Source organism: Erigeron canadensis, chromosome 7 (assembly GCF_010389155.1).
Source record: "Erigeron canadensis isolate Cc75 chromosome 7, C_canadensis_v1, whole genome shotgun sequence".
Classification (NCBI taxonomy): Eukaryota; Viridiplantae; Streptophyta; class Magnoliopsida; order Asterales; family Asteraceae; genus Erigeron; species Erigeron canadensis.
The window spans coordinates 27,783,638-27,800,910 of record NC_057767.1 but is presented as its reverse complement, the minus strand read 5'-3'; the positions used below and the strand labels follow the sequence as shown (position 1 = coordinate 27,800,910).

Here is a 17,273-nt window from a genome sequence, read left to right as displayed (position 1 = left end):
GTTTCGAGACAAAATTATGAAGTGGGTTATGATAAAACATGTTTGATTATGTTCAAAGTGTGTCTTGGAATTTCCTTAATCGATTACAAGGTCAAGAATTAAGTTTTGGGTTAAAAAAAAAGGTTTATGCCCGTTAGTGGGAACACGACCTCTGAGAGGTGGAGCACGGCCTTTGCTCTGCACAAGAGTCGTGCTCAACTGATCTTGTCGGCTACTTTTCACTTTCCGCTTCGTTCTACATACAATCGACTTGTAACTTTTAGGAAAGTCTTATATCATCAAACAAAGGTCATATAACTTGTTAAAACACAAGTTTAAACATCTTGATTCTTATTTTAAATTTTGGTGCTAAGTCATTGGACCGTATCTAACCAAAACTCTTCAATTATTGTTTAAACGTTCTTGAATTCACTTCTAAAGTACTTTGGGGGATTGTAACATAGTATAGACAGTTAGACCTCATTGTTGGAATGCATTTGTGATGATGTGATGTTGTAAAGTAGGTTGTGATCGTTGTTGAAGTTTCAGTTGTGCACAATTGACGATCGTTGGACATTCATAGCTTGAATCTTAACTTGTTATTGTTCGTCACATGTGAGTTCCGTAGCTCCCTACTCAATTGAAATTCGGTCTGAAAAGTGTACACATACGTGCTTGATTGTTTGATTGATTGCTTGATTGGCTTGAGTTACAATTGTCTTACTACTTGTTTGATTTCTTGAATTGTTTGTTTATCGGTTTGATGGATTTGTTGAATGTTTGGATTGGTTTGGCTTAATTGTGATGTTATGAACATATACGCATTGTTATACACGATTGGAGCGGTTTACACGCAAGCACACCCTATTTGGTTTTTAGTGACATGGTTGACATACATTTGATATGCATTATGACATGGACATACATACGATGCATGATTTGATATTGGCACTACTTGTGGTCATTCATTACACGTATTTATTATGCATCATATACTTATATGTCATTTGGTTGATTATAGTCATTATACATTCGTTTATAATTGTGAGATGTGGTTAAGATAGTTGTACATACATGGAAGACGATGATACATTTAATGAGTTTGAGATTTGGTGGGAAGGCTGCGGGTGACACTATATATAAACATCAATGATTCCTTAAATGTAAAGTTGTATGAAATGTATGTGCATTGTGGTTTGGATGATTTGTGGGATGAGGGACTTTACTCGCTTTACACGCAACTATACATATGTACGCGCTTTGCACGCAACTATACATATGTACGCGCTTTGCACGCAACTATACATATGTACGCGCTTTGCACGCAACTATACATATGTACGCGCTTTGCACGCAACTATACATATGTACGCGCTTTGCATGCAACTATACATATGTACGCGCTTTGCACGCAACTATACATATGTACGCGCTTTACACGCAACTATACATATCTATGCGCTTTACTCGCAACGTATACTTATCTATGCGCTTTACACACAACGGATACTTATCTATGCGCTTTACACGCAACGGATACTTATCTATACGCTTTACACGCAACAGATACTTATCTATGCGCTTTACACGCAATGCAAACCCTTTACGTGACATGGTTGGCCTACATTGACATTTATCATGCCACATGCATACATACAATACGTGACTTGGATACGTACACCACTTGTGCTCATCTGTTACACGTAACTTCCTTACTTCATATGACCTTATCGTGATTGACATTGTGACTATTGACAATGGTTCCTTGCGAACCATTACTACGAACTCACCAACCTAGTGTGGACCTTGTTTAGTATAATCAAGTAATTATTGGATGTGAAGTTTGATTAATACTTATGTTGGACTCGGGCTTGGACTTTTGTGGATCAAGGATTCATTCGTCAATAGTCATCTTTCGATTGTGCATTTTGTACTTTATATTGAGGTTGGATTCACAGGATCCCTATTATTCATTTAGACTTATTCTACGATAATTTCATGCATACGCTATATCTTTTCGGTGATATTTCGAGCCTAGCTCGGGGTGTTACAGAGTTGTTATGATAATATGGCTTTTTTGTTGTATATAATTTATGAGGAATCAATAATATATAATTTAATTTGAAAGAGTTATTATGATAATATGGCTTTTTTGTTGTATATAATTTATGAAGAATCAATAATATATAAATGTGCAATGTACGGGTCTAAACTAGTTTACAAATATAAGACGACGATTTTTGAGATTTCATCTATACAATAATCATACCGATATCTATTAAATGGTCTAGAAACTGGAATTTCTAGCAAACTATGAAGTCTGAAATCTGAATGACGTTTACATTTAGTTATATTGCTGTTTTTTGAGAATATAATCTCTGAAAACTCGAAAGCCATTTTGAGACACGCGAGTATGTGACGGTGAATCTCAAAGTTGCCGAAATCGAGAGATCAAGCAAAGTACAAATTGTATGCATCTTGGTGGGTAATCTATCATTTTGGGCTCTTGATGATAATTGTTTTTAGATCTCCAACTTTTTTTCAAGTAATTGGGCTCTTCCTGGATTATATTTGGGCTCAAATTTCAGTTGTACCTGGACTCTGTTTCATTTACTTGTCCAAACTAGTTAGTAACTTACTACTCATATAATAACTTTTCTTGCTTAGACAAAAAGATGAATGTCATTTATTTGGTTAATATTCAAATAGGTCGACAACATATTACATAACCTAGTCTTTACAAATCAAATATTAAAATAAAGTTTCATAATGAAAAGTTGAATATGGCATGAGAATACTGAATACGAGATAGTTAGTTGTACATGGACTTTTTTTTAAGGCGAAGTATACGATGTTAATTGTTTAAACCTTAGCAGTGACATTTAAGATGGACAATATGCTGAAGTTGTAATCCACCAACTCCCGCATAACAAAAGTGATAACACGTGTGCCTATACGCTCAAGAAGTAAATGTTAGAAACCACACGGAATTTGGAATCAAGATTCGATTTTGGATCTTTAAGTCAACATCCACTCTGTCAGTTCCCCTAAAGAGGATCCTAGCTAGCCACTTGATCTAAAACCAAGTGCCTATGCACCTGATGTAGTAACTTATATCAATCGCAAACAATCTTTATCTTTAAACTTTATCCCAGGGCGGCAAGTGAATTTCAATGTACGTGTATGAGATCGAATTTCAAAAATGGGGCCCATATACAAAAAAAGATATACATATATATATATATATTTACGATAATTATTATAAGTGTAAAAAAAGTATTAATTGCTTATAAGATTCATTAAACACAAAATGTTCATATTATAAAGAGAGTTAGAACTTACCATTGATTTCATTCTTGGTTTAATAATGCCTTTATTCGAGCTGTCTTTGAAGCAAAATCATTGGTCAAACTTTTATAATCAATACTGTCTAATAAATCATTCTCAATTATTATCATTGCCGACTTTTTGTAAAACTATTGTCTTATAAAAAATTACATTTAATTTTTTCTTAAGGAAGATTTTCATATATGTCCTATTTTAAAGACATAATTACATATATGTCCTAAGCATGCTTTAAAAGCATTATATTTATACATTATAAACTTCCACCTAAGGCATATATGTAATTATGTCTTTAAAATGGGATATATATTAATATAAAACTAAGAATTTTGAAAAAAATGGGGTCCAACTCAAAAAATGGGGGTCCACTTTAAAAACGGGACCTGGCCTATATTGCACATGACAAGATCCCCTACCTACTGCTTTATCCCTTCTTACTAACTAGACTTTCAACCCACGTAATCTCCTAGAAACCCTTACGTTTTTGTTTGATATACCAAAACCATAGCTAGGATATTGAGCAAGAAAATGTTTGTATCTTTGTCAAAACTTGTGACTAAGTAACAAACTCTTATTAGATTCGACCTCAACTCCTCTACTGTAGTTGCATGTTGTCGAACTTAATAAGTAAGAAAAACACCCTCCTTGTTGATAGAACTACCATCCATTCTATTCGATTAGAAAAACCAAACTCGCAAACCCCCTTCTAAATTCCTAGCTAATGTTGATTAGTGTTAGGCATTGATACTTAACATCCTTCCTTCAAACTTCGTTGTAAAGAAAAATTCAAAACGAAATAAAAAGACATTTTCACGATTATTTCAATAATCTTTTATGGTCTATTTTGATGGTTATTCCAATAATTTTTTATGGCCATTTCTAACTGTTTTATCCACTAATGTTGTGTCTTTTGCAAAAGAAAGTGATAAAACTACTATAACTCTCAAAATTATAACTTTTTCAACACCTTTACAAATTACAAGTCGATGATACATACATATGGTTAAAAAGTAAAAACTCATTGTGCTTTACTCGTTTCTAGAATTAAAAACAACAAGGGGCTTTTACGATACAATGTATACCACAAGGATCTATATTGTCATCCTCTAATAATCAAGTGCTACAAAAACAACTTAAATTATGTCTCCAGTTACACAAAATCAACCAACCCAAAACCCAGAAAAACCCTCATTTGTAAGCCAAGCCACTGTAATGGCTACCACTACATAACTATTCATTCAAAACCACACAACAATGGCTGCATTCAGTATCCAAACCATTTGAATTACAAGGTAAAAACCTCATCTTTATAACCATTAAATCTTTGTTTACATAGCTAATTATTTCCCTTTATGTTCTTGAATTTTACATTCATCAATATCTATATAAAGTTACTACCTTTATTTATGTATCATATCAAGATTTTCAAAAAATCGTATCTTTTGAGATGGGCATTAGTTGATTTATATAAAAATCCATTTTTTTCAAGTGGGTCATATTTTGTTTCCCAAAACCCTAGGTTTTTTAGCACGAAATCGGCTTATAAGCCGAAAAATAGTCAAAAGGTCAATGATTTGTTTCCGGTTAATGATGGAAATGAGAGTTTATGGTCTCGTGTCGAGTTTAGAGAAGCTCAAGATGCTTTGTTGGATTACTTGCATTCCACTAGAAGTTTGCAGTTTATGGATGCTGAAAATATTAGTCGAAATTCGCCCAGGTTTCTTGAAAAGTTGTTAAAAGGGGTTGAAGGTAGTGAAAATGTGGGGCAGTCTGTTAGACGCTTTTTAAGGTATCATCCAATTAATGAATTTGAGCCTTTTTTTGAGAGTATGGGTTTGGAAGCGTGTGAGTTGTCTACGCTTTTGCCTCGGAAATTGATGTTCTTAAGTGATGATAATGTGTTGTTAGAGAATTATCATGTGTTGTGTCAATATGGTTTTGCTCCTAATAAGATAGGAAAGATTTATAAGGACGTTAAAGAAGTTTTTAGATATAGAAACGGTGTTCTGCTGTCACGGCTCAAAGAACTTCAAGGTACAGTTCTTGACCAGTCTACTGTTGTCAAGCTTGTGGGTTCGTGTCCATCTATTTTAATTGGTGATAGAATTCGTGATGTTTTTAAGGTTGTAACGGAATTAAAGATTGTTGGGGTTGTGAATAGTTGGTTTGTTGAGCATTTATCGGAGGATGAATCTTACGATTGGAAACATATGCTTGAGCTTTTGTGTATATTTAATAAGTTAGGCTGCGAAAAAGAGCACCTAGGAAGAATGATTCATGAACATCCCACCATTTTGTTGCATGATTCAGGAATTACAGCCACTTCGATTATTGGTTTCTTACTTAAGTTTGGAGCCACCAAGAATGATATAGTATCCTCTTTTCTTAAGTTACCTGAAATTAAGATCCATGAGTATGATTCTAATTTAAGACGTTCGTATCATTTTCTATCAGAAATTGAAATGGATGTTGACAATATCGCTAATCTATTTCGTGCACATCCTCATTTACTTGGATCATGCTATTTAAAGGGTGTGAAAACTGCTTTAAATAGCTTAAATTGTGGGAAAAAACGACTTTGTGAAATCATCAAGGATAGCCCGCAAGAAATAAAGAGCTTAGCTCTTGGATTGAGGGTTACACCGCTTCCATCATCAAAAAATTGTACTTTAGAGAAGACTAAGTTCTTGTTGGAGTTGGGATTCACTGAAAACTCAAGTGAAATGAAAAGAGCCTTGAAAAGGTTTCGTGGGAGAGCAGAAGAACTTCAAGAACGGTTTGACTGTTTGGCAAAATTTGGGTTTGACAAAAAAGAAGTGGTGGAAATGCTCAAATCAGCACCACAAGTTGTTAATCAGACAAAAGAGGTTCTTGAAATGAAAGTTGACTTTTTGGTCAACCATTTAGGTTATCCATTGTCATCTATATCTGGATACCCGTCTTCATTATCTTATGCTATAGAGAAGGTTAAACTCAGGTGTACGTTTTATAAGTGGCTAAAAGAACAAGGAGCAACTAATGGCATGGCTATTAGCACCATTCTTGCTTGCTCTGAAAAACAATTCATTAGAGAGAAAGTTAAGCGTCACCCTAAAGGCATTGAGGTTTATCAGATGTTGAAAAAAAAAATTTATCTTGAATCCTGATTGTATAATGTGAGTACGGTTTTGCTAATCCTTTTGGGGCAATGCATTCTTTTTTGCTTTCTTCTATTGGAGAGATATCCATGACACTAATATATATCATATTCACTAATGGAAAGTAGCATTATGCCAGTCTGAAACAATCTACTAGCAGGTACTCCTTTTTAAATTCTTAACTCTTTTAGACTGTGTGATATAGTTTGACATGTTTGAAAGCTGTAGACAATCACATCTAAGAAAGCTTAATTACATTTTTTATACATCTTTGTAGAGGTGGAGAATTGGGTGGGTCGGGGCGTAGCGCAGGTAACTTTGGCATGTATGTTTGCGCTGACCGGAAACAAATTTTGTGGAGACATCCTTCATTTTTTTATGAATATTAGTGTCACATATAGTTATCAATATAATAGCATGTAAATAAGAATTTAGTTTATTAATTTAAATTATTTAGGTGTTTGCATACACAATTCCCTTGTTTGGTTGTTTCCTTTTTTGGCAGTTTTTTACCTGTGTGAGTTGTTACTCTTTCGAGCTAAAAATAATCCGAATCGACCTATACATAAGTAGATGGGTCGAAATTGCCACGTTGGTAAGGACAAATTTTGTTGTTTGAACATACCTCACAATGATGATAGTACTGTAGGCAGTAGTCACTACCAAATTGACTTTATCTCCGTGACTCCGTCCCATGTTAATGGCAACATTTGATCAATCATGCATATCAGAAATTACTCTTGTTAAGAAACAGTGACTGTTTTCATAACTAACTTTTAGTTTACGACTAATGTCCAATGTAATGAATTGAAATATGGATCCTGAGCAGTTTTCAAATCTATGTTAGAATGATTGTTGTATTTTGGAGGGAAACAAAAACCTGGCTTATCTATGTATCCTCATTTTTAGGTCTGTGATTTTTAAAACTTCCAGCATCACTTTTCAATGCCGGCATGACCAAGTTCTGTGCTATTATAATCCGATGACAAGATTATGCGAACTACATGTTTGTTTTGCTTATTTTGCACCAGTTTCTTGGTACTTTTTACATGATCACTAAGATTATAAAAAAGGAAACTGTAGCAATTTTCTGCCATTCATTTCTTAGTGGTAATTCATTTTTCTCTTTAGGCATTGTCAACTTGTTTGTGTTGCGGACAAAATTATGTTTCACAACATGTGTGTCCCTTGATTGTAATGTTCGATTAGGAACATGGCTGTAAGGTGAGGCTTGTTTGGTGCCGATTCGGTCAGAGGCAATGCTAAAGAATCTGGACCTCAAATCACCCCGGTTAGCTGAGATTAGACTATTAGAGTTAATCACCTGGTCAAAGTGCATAACATTGTCCTTGTTTTCCTTTTATGCACAAAATTACTGTTTTTTTTTTCTTTCTGAAAGACATACGAAAATTGCTGTTTAATCTCTTCTTCAAATTGTTGGCGCTGATAGTTTCTCTTATCTTATATCTAATAATGGCGATTCCTTCCTCCCTGGCTCTTTATCTCTCTTGCTCTTTGCTCAATTGGTATCTCATATGTGATAAGTAATCTATGGATTTTGATATCCGATTAACTCATAAACCTCATAGGTTAGGTTCCTTCGTTTTATTTAGTCGTTAGAGAATTGATGTGGTAATTATGATACACAAACGAAAATGGTTATTGATTTATTTGTGGTAAAAGCTTTACCATTTTGGTAGACTATATGCAAATGTAAAGAACACCAATCATTCATGATTTATGTAAAATGGAGAAACCCGACGAACGGAAACCCGGAACGTACCAAATTTCTTATACCACCAACAGACACCGACATAACTCGTCCCGGTATGACCAAGTTTGTCAAGTTCTATTGCTTTTAACCAAGTTTGAACAACCATTGGTAACATGGTCTATCTTAATCAAGTCCTGCTTGCCACAATCCTCTATTTTAAGCATCAAAGTTATTTTACTATATACTCTAAGTTGCAAATGAACAAATCGAACACACACACACACACACACACACACACACATATATATATATATACACACACATAGGTTACACCGGAAACTCAACAAAAAAGATAAACATATGTTCAATGTATGTTGTCTTTTCTGTTTGCCAACTTGTAAAACTATCATTCCTATACCTTTTGCACTTTGGCATTAACCTTTCACCTTTTAGTGTTACTAAAACTTATACTTCATATTTACTATTTTCTTTCATATGTTAAATTGTTAATCATGTAATTAATTAATTTCAACTTATAATTTGATTTTTTTTTTCTGAACTGTCTACAAGGTTAGGTAGACATAAATTCTTGCATAAAGATGTGACATTATAATACTACTATATGTTAGAAGCAAGTTGGCTATAAACTTTATAACTTGTGGATTCATATTCATTACTCACAAAAACACACACACACTGTAATTCATCATGGAAACACCACTAAATAAACACATAATCATGCTACCAATGATGGCACAAGGCCATCTAATTCCCTTCTTAGAGTTGGCCCATCAACTCATTAACAAAAACTCAAGTTTCACCATCACCATAGTTAACAGCCCTCTTAACATCAACTATCTTCATACTGCCATAGCGAACCACCCTTCTTTGCCATCCCAAATCCACTTACAACCCCTCGAATTCAACAGTTCTAACCATGGACTCCCGCCAAACTCGGAAAACACCGAGGGCTTGTCCTTGGCCCAAGTCATTAAACTCTTTCATGCAGGAGCTTCCCTTGAAGCCCCACTACGTCAGTTTATAAATGACGTAGTGGCTAATGAAGGGCGGCCGCCTGTATGTATTATATCGGATGTGTTTATGGGTTGGGCTAACGAGGTTGCAAAATCTTTTGGTATCTTTAATTATTCATTTACTACGGGTGGTGCTTATGGCACCGCCGCGTATAGTTCTATTTGGTTGAATCTACCACACCGGAACCTGGTCACGGGTGAAACCCATGATGAGTTTCCAGTGCCAGGATTTCCAGATTCGTGTAGGTTTTCAATCAATCTACTTCATCAGTTTATTAAAGTTGCTGATGGAAATGATGAATGGTCAAGGTTTTTCCAACCTCAACTTTCAAAATCATTACAATCTAGTGGTTGGTTGTGCAATACAATTGAAGAGATAGAACCATTGGGATTAGAGGTTTTGAAAAATTACATAAAACTCCCTGTTTGGTGTATAGGCCCCCTTGTCCCATCAAAAATGTTAAAGAAGAATACAGCTTCAGGTCTTATTGGTCTACGAGCTGGAAAAGAGCCTAGTATCCGGGCTGAAAAATGCATTGAGTGGTTAGACATGCACCCTGAAAGGTCGGTGCTTTATATTTCATTTGGGTCTCAGAACACAATAAGCGAGACCCAAATGATGGAATTAGCAGAAGGGTTGGAAGAAAGTGGAAAGCCATTTATTTGGGTGATTAGGCCACCAATCGGGTTTGATCTCAAAGGCGAGTTCAAACCCGAATGGTTGCCTTCTGGTTTTGAGGATAGAGTTGGAAAACAAGGATTGATGGTGCATAACTGGGCGCCTCAATTAGAAATATTATGTCATAGGTCAACCGGTGCGTTTTTAACTCATTGTGGGTGGAATTCAGTGATGGAGAGTTTGAGCCAAGGGGTACCAATGATTGGTTGGCCACTGGCGGCCGAACAAGGGTATAATGCAAAAATGTTGGTCGAGGAGATGGGTGTGTGCATTGTGTTAACGAGAGGCGTGCATACCAAGATCGACAAAAAGGAGGTGAGGAAGGTGATCGATGTAGTGTTGGATGAAACTCAAGACGGAAAAGGCGAAAATATGAGAAGAAAAGCAAGTGAATTAGGGGAATTGATAAGAGCAAGTGTAGAAATCGACAAAGGTTCTTCATACAAAGCTATGGATGATTTTGTGTCTATTATTCTTTCTTAATCTTAATCATAGCTTTTAAATATACATTGTGAACTATGTTCAACCTTGTGTCGTAGTGCAATATCAGTGATCGACTTTCCACTGATGAGTCAATCTCAGTGTGATGACCGTCACGTCGGTGGTGTTGTGCTCTTTTCCTTTCCCCCTTTTTTTTTTTTTCCTAATTATCCATTACAGATAAAAATCAGTTCAATGTTAAATTAACATGTCACATTTTCCCAACGTGGTTCGTGTAACCACGATCAAGTATATATTGTCAACCTCAAATAGCACTTTCAAGCTTCACAAATTAATTGCATGGACGAGAAGGAAGATACATGTCACTGGATGAACCAAGAAAACCATCTTCAACCACATGGCTGATGGCACTATATATAGTCCATTATATGCCACACTATATCACGTTGTGATAAATTTACGATAATCATTAACCATTCACAAATAAATATAACGGGTAAAAAAGTGTTTATTGTAGTGGATGACTATAAATTGTTGTATATTTCTCACTTCCTTGAAGTTCTTATGGACTATGGTAGTTATTTTTTTTTTCCTTTTTCAAAGCATATAACATAATTAAACAGTATCTAATATTATTTGAAAGGGACTAGTTATTGTAAAACATTTACTTAAGTAAAAGAAATATGATAAGATTTTTAACCATTTGATCATAATATAATTAAGGCAAAAAACTTATGTATAATCAGTTTCAATTAAATAAAATCATTGTTTTATTTTAGTATTTGTTTGGCTAGAAGGAAGATGGATAAAGCTGACCAAATCAGCTAAAATCGTATTTATAGGAGCATAGTTTTGGTCTTTGTAATAAAAGAACATAAATGTTTATTTCTTAGTTAAATTTTTTTTTAATCTAAACTATAGTATGTCTTTCTAGATACCAATATATTGAGTTTTTTCCAAACTAGTATAATGATGAAACTTATTACCAAATTAGTATAATTTTAAAATTATTTATCAAATTAGTATATTTCTCGAAACAAAAAAAAAAAAAAAGTAAATTAAAGATGAAAACATTCTACCTTAGCTCTATTTATTCACAAAAGTTGATTCTAAAGTATTTGCTTATTTAACAATTTGATAAATGCACTATGCACGTCTTATTAGTTACTCGTATTGTACTTTGTGAGTTTGCCAATCCGCCGCTCTACCACAGTTTGGGTCGCTCTTTTACTTTTTATTCTTGTCACAAATGGACGTATACTCATCTTAAGTCACAGCCCAAACCAACCCCAAAAAGCGGAAATACTTACAAGATTATCCAAGTTATGACTAAAGCTCATGAACAAAACTACATAAAATTTAACGAACAGTTTATGAGTTTGAGAGAAAATTTATTCGTATCTATTTATTTAATTAATTTCATTTAGTCAAAACGAGATTTTAGACTTGTGTCCAATACTGGACACAAGGTTTACAATATTATCAATATTAGATTTTCAGACATTTAAGTTATAAAAGTTTATAATTTTTGAAAATATATGGTTCGAAGTGTTATACTTTGCAAGTTTTCGTACCATAATCACAGTGATTCCTATTGTATTTAGGATAAGGATGTTGTACATCGTAATCTGTTATTATATTTTGAATAGGTATCCAGAATTCAAAATGTGTTTATATTAAATATTAAACTAAATATTACGAGTAATATTTATAAAAATCTAAAATAATATTTGTTAATAAGTCATTAGGTTTTAAAATATTTTTTTGTAGTCAATATTTAATATATTAAAATTTGTTTTTAACTAATTAAATGATTGTAAATTTTAAAAAATTTATCAAGTTGATGGTTAAAAATAAATATAAATTAAGTATTTAGGGCTAAAAAGTGTAAATTATTGATGGAAAACAAAAAAGTGTAAATTAATGAGATTTTTTCTACAATTAATCTTTTATTATACTAAAGCACAGTTGCTCTAATAAATTATCGACCAATCACAACTCTCAATTTTTTAAAGTTGACTATTGTTTTCAATTTTGACTTTAATTTACACTTTTTTGTTTTCCATCACAAATTTACACTTTTTACCCAATAATTTTAATATATTAAATAAATAATAATTATTCATATATATCTAATAAAATAATAGTTAATATTTATCCAATAAAATAATCTCTATATATATATATATCCAATTGAATAATAACTAATATATATTCAATAGTATGTTCTATCATATAAACATAAAATTAATTAATTAATTTGATGTAAATATATTAATATTTTAAGACAACTTCGATGAATATATTTGAAAAAAATATTTTAATATAAAACTCAAAGTGTTGATATATCGATCAATTTTTATTCAAAATAGTATATTATGTTCTAAGTTATAATAAAAACATCTAATATTGATAAAATCGTAAGCCCCGTGTATTAGACACGAACCTAAAACAATTGAACTAATGACTTATTGACCAATCATATCCCTCAATTTTGTCAAATTGATTCTCGCTTATGTCATCATAATCCTAATAATCATTATTAATTTTTGTAGCAAAAGTCTCACTAATTTACACTTTTTTGTTTTCCATTATTTATATTTTTTAGCCCTAGATACCTAATTTATACTTTTTATAATATTTAGTCCCATCAACTTGAGAATATTTTTTTATAATATTTCATCATTTAATTAGTTTGTTTATTGACCAATCACAACTCTCGATTTTTCTTTAATTTTTCACAAGTATGTTTAATATCACATTATGAGTATAACTGGTTTAAAAAAAATTATAATATAGAAAATATTGTAACATTTGTCTTGTGGAATGATTATGACAAACAAATCCATCAATATGTCTCATGTAATTATTGTATTACAACTTGCAAAGTATAACGCTTAGAATCATATAATAATATATTTGATTATTATGATTTTTAATTTAAAGCTAATCTAAATGATGACATAAGCGAAAGTCAATTTGATAAAATTGAACGATTTGATTGGTTAATAAATCATTAGTTCTTCTGTCTTATATTACAAATTAAAATTAAGATTAAGATGTCAGATAAACATAAACATATATGAATAAAATAGTTCAATTTTTAAGTTCAATGACGAACATAAACACATTTTCCATTAAATGTTCACCAACATTCATTCATTTATCTTCTTTGTATAAATTTGTTCGTTTATATCCATTTAAATACATATAATGGTGTTTTATATATAATTATAATCTATACCTACATTCTAAAAAATATTTAAGTATCCATCTATATCTATATTTACGAAAGAAAGTACTCGCGCGTTGCGGCGATGAGGTGGTGAGAGTGATAGGTCATAGGAGGTGATAAGTTAGAGAGTGTGATAGCCAAAAGCCTTAGTCGTACGGGCTCCGCCCTTGGATTTAAAAATTTGTCGAAAGTATATCGAATAACATCTCTAATGAAAAGGCATGGAATTTTAAGAACACCCATATAATTTTTATAATTTATCGATGTACGGTTTTTGAGATAAAAGATTTTAAATGAATTAGAGGAATAAAATCATTTATGGAGGAGAGGAAAAAAATGAGTGGTTAAAATTTGAGGAGAGAGTTGAAAATGAATGTTGAAAGTTGTGGGGCATTGATATATTATACATTGTTGAAATTGAAAGCTGAAACTTTATTTGCTTTATATATTTTAAAATATAATGATATTTTAGGTCGATTTAAAGATGTGTTTGATTAGAAAAATATAATCATAACAATTTATTTTTATTTTTTATCTATAAGTAATCATGGCAACTGATGTGAACGACAAACTCAAGTTAACAACATTATAATTAAGGGTAGCCCAAATTCAAAACCACTAAATTGATGTGGTGTATCTTTTTATGAAATATGAGGGATGTTGTTTGCGCGTTGCGGTGGTTAAACGGTGATGATTATAAAAACGTTAGAAAAGGAATCGATATGCGTGTGAAAATAGAAAGGAGAGAAAGAAGTGACTGTGTGTTAAATCATAGTATGGTGTTTGTCTGATTGTGTTTAGAGATATAAAATTAGAGATAATGTGTGAATTAGGGATAATATGGGGATATTAAAAAGATTGCTGAATTTCCTAAAATAGAGAGTCCTATATGTTTTATAAATGATTATAGATATAGATATTTGCTTATAAAACAAGCTAGTCTCCCTACTTTAAAAATTCAGTACTTTTTTTCAATATCCCCAAACTACCTTAAACAACCCTAACAAATTTTTTTACACAGTTGAATGTACTTTGTATGTATCGTCTCTCTCTCTCTCTCTTTCTCTCTCTCTCTCTCACACACACACACACTGATATGTCTCAATTTATACATGTTTCCCTCATACGATTTGGACGTTTTAGACACGTTTGATAGCCGTTTATACATGTTTTGTGGTGCTTTATGGTATTTGCTAGTGATTTCAAGTCTAAAGCAAGTTTGTCGCTCACAAATGGTAGAAAACGATTTAGGAAAGGTCCATATGCACTTACGGATGAGTATTGGTGAAGAACGAAGCTGAAACGGCAACTCTAGGCTAGATTAGCGGCGCGAGCTAGTGTCCTAGCGGCGCTAGTCAGAGAACAAAGTCCAGTAGCGGCGCTAGACTGAGTCCTAGCGGCGCTAGTTTGCAGTTTTTCGGTCAGAAGTGCTCAAAAACACCTCTAGCGGCGCGACCCAAGTTCCTAGCGGCGCGAGATCGAGCTGACATCACCATTTTCTCTCTCTTGGGGTATAAATACCATCCACATTCCACCCAAACCCTAGTCTTGGACACTTTAGCTCACACACTTATACTCCAGTCGTTTTTCAAGGTTTTCTATTTTGGTACATTATGTCTTCCTTTTTATTTCAATCTTTAGCTTTTAACATTATGAGTAGCTAAATCTTTATACATCTATGAAGATGAAGTGAAACAGTTAGTTATGGTTGCATAGTATTTTGAATTCAAGTTGGTTTTACTTAACATTTTGTCAAGATCTTAATGAAGTGATTTCTTCTATTTAAATTTGTGTTCTTGGTAGTATTTGTGTTCTTCGATAGTGGTACTAGTTGAATGCAAGTATTATTTTAGTTGTTTGTCTATGAATAACTTTTACTAGGTCATGGTATGATAGTAAAGAATACAAGTTTAATAGAAATTACGTTGTTAAGTGGATTTTACGGTTGGTGGTACCCTTTTCTTTCACAACGATAAAATTGTTATTTAAATAATCAAGCGAACTAGTTAGTTCAAGGAATTGTAATAGGGTTGGTGGTACCACTTGTTACAAGAAATTGAGTTGATTAGGTGATTGAGTAGATTTTACAAACGTAGTGCACCCGTTTGTGTTTTTGACTTGTCACAATTACTATCACCAACATTATTGAATTTTGAGCTTAAACCGTATGCAACCTAGACTTCTTGTGGAGCGGATTCGACATAGATGGCTTTTTAATTATTGTTTACACTAAAACCATTTTCGATTAATTCTTCGGAATTACTAATTTGTTTTAATTTCCGCAAACTAACTTTTCTAAACGCAAAGTGACAATTCGGTCACAAACCAAACTTTCTCTTGATTTACATTTTTATAGCCTTAAGTACAACATTCAGTCCTTGTGTTCGATCCTGGTCTTACCAATTAACTATATTACATACGAACGGGTACACTGCCCGTAAGTGTGTGGTAGTCAGTAAGCGGTAGATCTTGTTATAAATTATTAAACTCGATTTCACACATCAAGTTTTTGGCGCCGCTGCCGGGGACTAATTTTACGTACTTGTGGTTGAGATTCTGTGAATCAACCCTTTTGCGTGCTTAGCACGGGAAAGTTACTTACTTTGTTTTATTTTTAGTTTGCTTCATTGTACCTCAGGTGCTATTAAGGTTTTCGTTTGTTATGTTGTGTTCGTAGATTATTTTCAGGTAGTGGATGAGCACTCGAGCTTCTGGAAAACTGTTAGTGAAGGCCACATCTAACCCTGACAAACTCAAAAAGCACACCAAGCCACAAACATCACAACCGTCATCATCCGCACCAATTTATATAGACACCACTCCTAGACCCAAACCCGACCATATACTTCACAAGACTTATTACGAGTCGGGAAGTACCGAGTGGGGTTACTATTCCGAAAAAGAAGAACCAACTTTCGATAAAACACCTACTCCACCCGAATCACCGAAGCAGGACATCAACATGGTCGGACAACAAAATAATCCACCCGATCTTTTTCACACTAGAATCGAGGACCTTCCTCGAACCATACCAACTTCTCGCCAATCAGCCATCCTTTCTCCTGAAATTGACACTTTCACGGTAAAAGGCAACCATTTGCAAATGGTTAAGGACTTGTGTTTTGATGGGAGAAACAAAAGGGATCCTCATGAGCATCTCGACAAGTATGAGATGATTTGTAATTTATTCAACTATGGGGAAAATCAAAGCAACAATGTCAAGATGAAGCTTTTTCCTATGTCTCTCACGGGTGAGGCTCATAAATGGTTAAAGGGGCTAGCACCGAATAGTTTGACTACTTGGGGGGCGGTTAGAGAAGCTTTGATTGAAAGGTTTTTTCCGGCTAATAGGGAAAGAGAGCTTAGACTTGTTATTCGTTCTTTTAGGCAAGATGAGGATGAATCCATTGTTGAGGCTTGGCTAAGAATGAAGGATCTTTTATGGGAATGCCCCAGGCATGGGGTGAGTGATACCGAGATTGTGGGTATATTCATGGATGGTATGAATAGGGAGAATTTTGAGAAAATGGTCATGACTTGTGGGGGTAGTATTACTTATAAGACTTCAAGTGAGCTTTGGAAAATGTTTGAGGATATGGCAAAGGCTTAAGTTACTAGGTCCCCGAGTAGAGATAGGAGGTCAAGAAAAGTGGTAGCTCGGGTAGATGGAGGTGAAACATCCGAGGTAGTTGCTGAAATTCGGAAACTT

General features: G+C 33.5%; 2 protein-coding genes across 3 annotated transcripts; both read left to right on the top strand.

The window, feature by feature from the left end:
* The first annotated feature begins 4,493 nt into the window (after window positions 1–4,493).
* On the top strand, window positions 4,494–7,949 carry LOC122608101 (transcription termination factor MTEF18, mitochondrial-like). Of its 2 annotated transcripts, none has more exons than XM_043781192.1 (2): window positions 4,494–6,621; window positions 7,671–7,949. In XM_043781192.1, the coding sequence occupies exon 1, from the start codon at window positions 4,677–4,679 to the stop codon at window positions 6,468–6,470; it is 1,794 nt and encodes a 597-aa protein (XP_043637127.1). In that variant the 5' UTR covers window positions 4,494–4,676; the 3' UTR covers window positions 6,471–6,621; window positions 7,671–7,949. The 2 variants fall into 2 exon arrangements, with proteins under 2 accessions (XP_043637127.1, XP_043637126.1); XM_043781191.1 differs by having other exon boundaries at window positions 7,593–7,949.
* An 893-nt stretch (window positions 7,950–8,842) lies between these two features.
* LOC122608103 (UDP-glycosyltransferase 92A1-like) lies at window positions 8,843–10,464 on the top strand. The gene has a single exon (XM_043781193.1). It carries the CDS (start codon window positions 8,884–8,886, stop codon window positions 10,369–10,371), a length of 1,488 nt encoding a protein of 495 aa, XP_043637128.1. The 5' UTR covers window positions 8,843–8,883; the 3' UTR covers window positions 10,372–10,464.
* The last annotated feature ends 6,809 nt before the right edge of the window (window positions 10,465–17,273 follow it).

What these genes read in the sequence shown, in the direction of transcription:
- LOC122608103 (XM_043781193.1), top strand. Translation starts at nt 8,884, where the DNA reads ATGGAAACACCACTAAATAAACACATAATCATGCTACCAATGATGGCA.
- LOC122608101 (XM_043781192.1), top strand. Translation starts at nt 4,677, where the DNA reads ATGTTCTTGAATTTTACATTCATCAATATCTATATAAAGTTACTACCT.